Source organism: Monopterus albus, unplaced genomic scaffold (assembly GCF_001952655.1).
Source record: "Monopterus albus unplaced genomic scaffold, M_albus_1.0 scaffold14.1, whole genome shotgun sequence".
Lineage (NCBI taxonomy): Eukaryota > Metazoa > Chordata > Actinopteri > Synbranchiformes > Synbranchidae > Monopterus > Monopterus albus.
The window spans coordinates 209,718-217,942 of NW_018127894.1; the positions used below are offsets into that span (position 1 = coordinate 209,718).

At 39.2% G+C, this 8,225-nt stretch overlaps 1 protein-coding gene across 1 annotated transcript in view; it reads left to right on the forward strand.

Annotated features, from left to right (window-relative positions):
- The window catches only part of st6galnac5a (ST6 (alpha-N-acetyl-neuraminyl-2,3-beta-galactosyl-1,3)-N-acetylgalactosaminide alpha-2,6-sialyltransferase 5a), a 68,943-nt gene that overhangs the window by 5,209 nt on the left and 55,509 nt on the right, over positions 1 to 8,225 (forward strand). Inside the window, exon 2 of the mRNA XM_020591337.1 lies at positions 2,580 to 2,631. Within this exon, the coding sequence (XP_020446993.1) occupies positions 2,581 to 2,631 (51 nt within the window). The 5' untranslated portion in view covers position 2,580. The remainder of the gene's footprint in view (positions 1 to 2,579; positions 2,632 to 8,225) is intronic.

An 8,225-nucleotide genomic window follows, 5' to 3' on the forward strand; every position in this document is an offset into this window, starting at 1 on the left:
AGTGAAAAATTTAAGGGGGTCTGAATACTTTCCGTACCCACTGTATGTTAATTCCTTGTAAATTTACAACAAAAACATAAGCATGTACATATGGTTTATTATTCCTTTGTAGATCAGAGAATCTGTCACATATCTAAACCCCACAGTAGCAGCAGTTATGTTTCCTGTTAATGACAACAACAAAGGCAACTTTATTGTTGAGATTTAGATGAATAGATTGATTCAACTCTTATATCTACCCTGAATATGAACTGAGCTATGAGGCAGTTAGCTTAGCTTAACTTGTAAATACTGAATGCATATGGAAACAGGTAGTCTCTAAAATCAGTTAACAAATTATATCTTGTGTATTTATCTTATACACAAACAGAAAGGTTATGTGCTGTAACTACATGTAATTGTCTCTTGACCCTCACCCCCCAAAAAGCTACAGAACTTAGCTCCCTCTAAAACCACACATTTTCATTTTTAACTTGGAGATCACCAGGCTATTGGTTGGCCCCTGCGCCCAGGTGTTATCCATGGTAATGTTAAACTAAGCTAATAGCTAGCATATTACTTACATACAAGAGGGGTCTCAATATGTTCATCTAATTCTCATCAAGAAGACAAATATTTCTCAAAACGTGTAACTGCTCCTTTAAAGCCATTCTAAAACGGTGTTGGTTAAATGCCTTATTAACATACAAAAACAATCTACAACTGTCACATAGTGGCCTACTATTCATTGTGTGAAGGTTGTTATAATGGTCAAATAGTTAAAATGTTTAACTCTTTGCATGAGTTATGATTTACTCAAACAACATTTTTTACCCACCAAAAAAAGATTACAGTTTTGCAGAGCATAAGCTTTCATTTTTTTCTGTTTGTAAGTCTGCATTGTGTTCATGATTCAGGCTTGTAGTTGGCTGTAATACTGTCCCTCCATTCATATTATTTTTCACCCCACAGGTAATATCTTTACAAATGTCCGTTTGCATCACATGACTTTTTTTACTCTAAATTGTTGTTTTTAATAAATGATTGAACCCAATTATTCCTGTTTTTGACTTTTAATTCAGTTCAAGCTCTGTCTGCTTTCTTAAATGAAAACCTGTGACTTTCTTGTCTTTTTTGAGCTGTTGCACAAACATTTGCTGTTTGTTGACAGATGAAGCTCATTAGTCAGGTGTGGCATACAGCATCTCACCTTCCAGCTGTGTTTGGGCCTCAAACAATGTTTGTTTGTTTGTACCTTTGAATGTTCCCTGTTTCAACTCATTTGCATGTATCATGAGGACTTTGGGCAAAACCAGCATTGATATCATGCTTTTTGGACCCTGGCCTGTTCACTTGGCGCAGCACTCGTGTTTGCTGCCAGATCCAGTTAATTGGTGTGTTTCACTGGTTTCAAAGTGGCCAACCAGTCCAGAAAGTGTGTCCATTCTCAGTTTGTAGAAGAAATAAGCAGTCAGTGTTAGCAGCCAATCCTCCTTTTCTTCCCTGTGTAACTTCTTAAATTATCTATATCATTGTGCATGAAAGATGGAGTGTATTGTGTTTTAATTAATTCCATACAGGTTTCTTAAAGACTGTTTAACAATATATCCCTGTAGTTGCTCTGGTGCCTCATTAATAACCCTCACAGAGAGCAGACATCACTTTGATCACAACGTTTTTACACCCACTTCCCTAAAGAAATATCAGTTCTGTACTAATTGCCTCCTGTTTGTATTGATTACACCCACCTCCTCGAGTAGTCACTCAGCCTCCCATCTTCACTCTCTGTGAACGTATCGAGCCTGTCGGGAATCAGGATAAAGTATACGAGCTGATACTAAATGTCAACAAGTTTCAGATTATCTAAGGCAACAAAAAAAAAACAAAAAAAACATTCGTCTGTGACTAATTGCCACTGCAGCTCTGACAGTATAAATCTCGGTATTGTCAAGGATAGCTACAGCATGTTCTTTCAGCATCTGTGTTTGGAAATGTTCAACAATAATTCACCTACTTTAAGTGCAGAAATAAGTGTTATACATTGACTTGAGTTAGGCTGGTAAAATATGACCACAAGCTAAATAATGTCTCAGTTAATGTCCCTGTTTACAATCATCTCCTCCCCTGCTTTCATCAACCTTGATGTAATCAAAGGTTATAACATCCTACACTTGCTGTGGGCCTGAAGGTAATTGAATCGCTATAAAAGGTCTTATCTCTAGAAAGTCTCCCTTCACTCACCTCAGTCAGTCACTCCCTCTGATGCCTATAAATATTCCGCCAAATATGGTAGCCACAGGTTTCCTTTATAAATTTTTAGTGCAATTTTATTTTTATGCTGATGACTTCCTGGTGTGTGAGACAGACGGATGTGATTGATTGCTCTGTCATATACCAAGCTGAGAGGTGTCAGATGCTTTCAGAGTGTGAGTATCAGGGGAGCGCTCACTGATTAGAAAAGTTTCCAGGAATAAACAAATTTTTCTTACAACACCTTGATACACAGTCATAATGTAGTAAAGCAGATTGTTTTCTGTGGAAGTTAAATATGCATCGATCGGCTAGTTATGCCTAGTCTTACACTTCTTTCTCCTATTCAGTATGGTGAGAGCAATGAGCTGCAGTCTTCATTCTTCAGGGCACCACACACAGGTACCGTGTGACGCGCATCGAAACACCTGCACTCATTATTTTCAGTGAAAGCCCACACACCGGTAGACAACTGACATGCGTCATCATATCAGGATACGCCGTTGTCCTATTTTCCCAACTTCGACATGTGTCAAAAGCAAAAAATACTGAAGTACTCACCCAGTTTGGTTGTCCTGCACTGAATATGTGCCGCTCCTGGTGTGTGTCTTACGGCTATCACGTGACACGTAACCACGCGCTGCCCCCAGTGTGCGTTGCCCTTTCTTCTCTCATTTCCCTTATTTTAATTTAAGGTAAATATACACCACAATGTAAAGTTGTGTACATGTTTATAATACTTGTATTACTATTTTGTTGATGTTGAATATGCGACATAATTTTTGTATTTTGTTGTTTAAATCTTTAAGGTAATGGAGTTTGAGCTTGCAGAGTGTAAGCTAATGGTGTTTGCTAACAGAGACGCCATGAATCCGCCATAGAGTATGACTCTTTTAAACCCACCTTTGAGATATTTGTAATGTACGATCTCATTGAGCAGGGATTCAGCTGAGTGTTACATGCAATTAAAGAACAGAAACTGCCTGGATCTGATGGCTCAGGTTAACATTCCTCTTTCCAACACATCACCAGGCACAGGCCTCTCACTAAGGCCTCTCACTAATGTATCTACATTATTAAGCAATAACTGCCATGTTGACCTTAGTGACCAAAAACAATCGGGGAGGGGGCAAGAGGTTTAATCCTGACCTAAGGGTGCATTCACTCAAAATAGGTTGAGAACCACTGGGTTAATAAAGACAGCTCTGAAGCAGAATGACTACTTGCACGCTGAAAAAGGCATGTGTGTGGAATATCTGTGCATTTATTTTTCCTGTTCTGAATGAAAAAGTATTCGGATGTATTCTGTGCAAACTTGTACTTGCTCTACTTTGAATATATTATCTGCACCCCAGCTCTCTATGTGACTTCATTTGAATTGTCTGTCTTCTATTTTTAATGGAATCATTTTTTTCATTGTTGTATTGCTACTTTTACCTAAGTTTAAAATTTAAATACTTCCTCCTCATATTGCAAATGAACTGGCAATGTTCCAGTTTCGCAGACTACCTTTGCTAACCATTAGACTGCAGTCAGTCTGAAGTCAGAAAAGAACTGCCTCTGAATCATCTGAGTGATGAGTATAATTTTACAAGCAGTGAGAGGAGATATTCACAGCGCATTTGCAGCCATGCCAGGCAGCTGAAGACATGAAAGATTTCCCTGACTGTGCTCGCCAACTTTGTGAAATTTTGGAATCCACTGACAGTTTGATGAATCCCTACGCTGTTGGAAATGTGCTACCAACTACAGCAGCTTTTTAACCCTGAAGCAAAGTAAAACTGCAGAAAAGCTACTCACAGCCGTTGTTCTTCTAAGCAAACGTTATATGAGCCCAGTTCTCTGTTTTAGAAACTCTGTGTGTTTGCCTGTCCAGTCCTCTGAGGCAGCGCTGATGTCTCTGGGGATGCCACTACAGAGAAAGAGAAGCTTTCAAAAGCCTCGTGAAAATTAGATCTGTCTAACCAGTCGCACGTTGTGCAACAATATTTCCACCGTAAAAAAAACTTGTGCTGAGTGATGAAAGGATTTGTGGTTCTTCAACAGCTGTCTCGCTGTTCCATGCAGATATCTGGACATCTGTGACAAGCTGGTTCATCTGGTTCACCGCAAAATCTAGGAAAAAGCAAAATATGATCAGTTTAAAGATGACCTTTAGATGGGAGATAAATGAAGGGGAAAAACCTGAATAAATGAGCGGTCTCTTCTAGGATGGCAGAGCCCCCATCCACAGGACACAAGGGGTCACTGAGTGATTTGATGAGAATGAAAATGATGTGAATCATATGCTGTGGCCTTCACAGTCACCACGCCTCAACCCAGTTGAACACCTATGGGAGATTTTGGAGCAGCGTGTTAGCATTTCCACCACAATCATCAAAATACCAAATAAGGGAATAATACTTTTCTTTTCTAATGCACAGTCCTTTTTCTTTTTTTGTTCTGTCTTGTTTACTTGTCTACTCGTTGCCTTACGAAAGAACATTGTGTTTACACATTGAGAGCCAAGACGCACTGAAGCTGTTCTGGTGGCCCAGCACCTTACTGAGACACACTGGCCCAATCTCAGTTTCCAGATTCACAGACTTTGAGGTGCATTCCCACTAAGTTAGTTGAGGGCTCAGGGCTGTCCCACTGTGAAGTTGTCAAGTTCATGAGGGCTCTCTTCCTTCCACTTTGAACCCTTTAAGCTCACTTTCTGTAAGTCTGCATTTTTGCAGACTTTACCTGAGGGAGTTGGCCACAGTTCATAGCTTTGTGACATGAAACGTTGGATTCCCTAGGGAGGCCTGGAAGCGTAAAAATGAAAATAATAAAAATAAAGAAGTCAAACTGTAAACAAACAGTCATGTTGTCATCGTGAATTGTTTTCATGTGTTAGGACAAGTAGTATTTTAAGGGTCAGTTCACCCAAATTAGAAAACATACTGTCTCTTGTATCACTAAAGGTATGTAGCCGTTGAGATATAGTGACTTTGTTTCCAGGTTTTGAGCTACAGCATGCAGTGCTTCATTTACAGATAAAGATTTGAGGGGAGTTTTCATTTAAATGACCTTAAACAGAAGAAGTCACTATGAAAAGTCTTGATATGTTGTGGCATCATTAAGAAATGCTCCCTTTTGAATTTTGCAGTAATACAAAAATGAAATTTTTTATTATTGTGTACTAATTAAACGTAGGATTCAGGGATAATTACTGTTTGAAACGTAAAAATGAAACGGGTACATTCCTTCATTAAGTGTAGGAATTTTCTTTTTTATCTTTCCTTTGGAAACATAATCATGAATGGGAGAGTGGCTGCAAAAATCATTTCCAGAATTTCCCTTGCTGTGTTACTCAAAGATAAGTATGTGTTATTACTATTTTCAGTCAAGAGTTTGACCTTACATTCACAGGCATTAACTTCAAGGATTGTTCTCTGCTAGTGCAAAACATGAGACTGATTCTGCTGAATGGTTAAAATGAATAATGTCATATTTCAGTCCATGTTTGCAGGGATCAACAATTATGCCATAAATCCTCCCAACTGAGTGACAGCATTTGTAATTATTTCTTATCTGTTTTCTCATTTTACTGTAAGATATAGTCTTTGGTTGTATTATGGTCTTTATGTGTTGGAAAAGTTAAAAACTTGAATTTTATTCACCTCCTTTGTGTTGGATGGAGGAAGAAATGAATGGACACTGGAAGATTTTGATGAGTTAAATATGGGCATTCCATCATCCCTGATCACAGATGTCTAGCTGAGAATTATGATCATTGCCAAGAAATAAGCTCCAACATCCTGTGTAAGGTCTCCTAAGCAACAGAGATGAAGGATTTCATTCAAACAAGGCTAGTTTCATCACTTATCATTGAACCTTCTGCCACTAAGAGGCAAAAATTAGTCATGAGAAGAGCTGCACTGTTTACTGCAGTCAGAATGTTTACACATCTGTTGCCACAGAGGGCAGCAAGAGGCATGCAAAGGCGCTTTTACATTCTACAAATAATGAAAGACATCTTTCAGTGCCATCCTGTATGTTACTGAAAGAAGAAGATTGCCATTTTAATGAGACAGGACTACCTTGGCTTACTCTCAGGCAGCGCTACAAATGTTTTGCAGTCTTTTTTTTTTTTTTCTGTTCTCTGATAGCTCCCTTGTCACCCAGGAAGCCTTCCTGAGCATCTGGTTCCCCCCATGAGAGCGAGCATGTCGGGGCAGTGTGCTTCCCTCTGGTCCTGGATGATGAGACAGCGCATTTACATTAGCTGGAGTAATGGCACGCTGCCAGCACTGAAGCACAGAGCATGCAGCCAGAGCATCTGATGGGTTTGTGCTAACGTCAGGAGCAACGGGATCTGTTTTCAGACAGATTCACCAATGAAGGCCAGGCAAGCAGGCAGACAAACTGGCACACAGTCAGATCATAAAGTCAGATAAACAGTCATATTCAGGAAGTTAATTAGCCATTATTCATTCAGCCAAGCCATTTGTCAGCCACAGAGGGAAACCGACTCCTGGCCTGTACCTCAGCCAGTTATAACCAGGGAGTGGAAATAGAAAGAAGAGGGTACAGCTTCATTCCTGGGAGTCTGGCCTCCAATCTCTTGGTTTGAAAGGTGAGGAGACTTGTTATATTTGTAGAGAAATTAGGAGAAGAAGTCACTCAGTGTTGAAATTACCTTGGTTACAACAGTAATTTGTCCCCGAATCTCTGACCAAAAAGGGGGGGGTTCTTTGGATTTCAACATGAATTTCAATAAATATCCAAATGGAGGGAACGGTGAATTGGGCATTAGTGTGGCATTTTAAGAGAGGCACTTAGGTACACCAAATGAATTTCCATTAGCTGGAATGGAAAACGGACATGTTAATGGCTACAAGCACTGCCACATTTTGGGACAAGTTGCATTCCACATAGATTTTATGTAACAGAGCAGAGGAATGATGTCAATCTTTACTGTAGCTCCATTGGGTTAAAACTTGTTGATCTCTATAGCCAAAATAAACAATAAAGACAGCACCTGTAAGAATTTAGAAGACCCCATAATGCTGCCAAAGCAGCAAAATGCTGCAAAATATGTTCAAGTACAGAACTCTTGTTTTCACAGGAGCAAGCACAGCACAAATTGTGGACCAGTGCTAATATAACAGTATTGTAATGCATGTCCCATGATCCATTTTGAGTTCTACTTGTAAGAGGTTCCCTAATTGATCCATTAAACAGAGAAGACATTTGTCCTAATTAACTTTTCCAAAAAGGGAATCTAGCAATTCCCTTTTTATGCATCCCAAGTTACTGAGTGAGAATCTGCAAGAGGTTTCACTATTTATAAAAGGCCATAAGACTAATATTAAAAAATTTAATAAGGTGATCCAAACTTTTAATTAGTTTCATCTTCCTCATGCAAAATACTAACTGTTATTTTATATACAGTGGGTACGGAAAGTATTCAGACCCCCTTAAATTTTTCACTCGTTATATTGCAGCCAAATGCTAAAATCATTTAAGTTCATTTTTTTTCCTCATTAATGTACACACAGCACCCCATATTGACAGAAAAACACAGATTTTTTTTGACATTTTTGCAGATTTATTAAAAAAGAAAAACTGAAATATCACATGGTCATAAGTATTCAGACCCTTTGCTGTGACACTCATATATTTAACTTAGGTGCTGTCCATTTCTTCTGATCATCCCTGAGATGGTTCTACACCTTCCTTTGAGTCCAGCTGTGTTTGATTATACTGATTGGACGTGATTAGGAAAGCCACACACCTGTCTATATAAGACCCTACAGCTCACAGTGCATGTCAGATCAAATGAGAATCATGAGGTCAAAGGAACTGCCTGAAGAGCTCAGAGACAGAATTGTGGCAAAGCACAGATCTGGCCAAGGTTACAAAAAAATGTCTGCTGCACTTAAGGTTCCTAAGAGCACAGGGGCCTCCATAATCCTTAAATGGAAGACGTTTGGGACGACCAGAACCCTTACTAGAGCTGGCCGTCC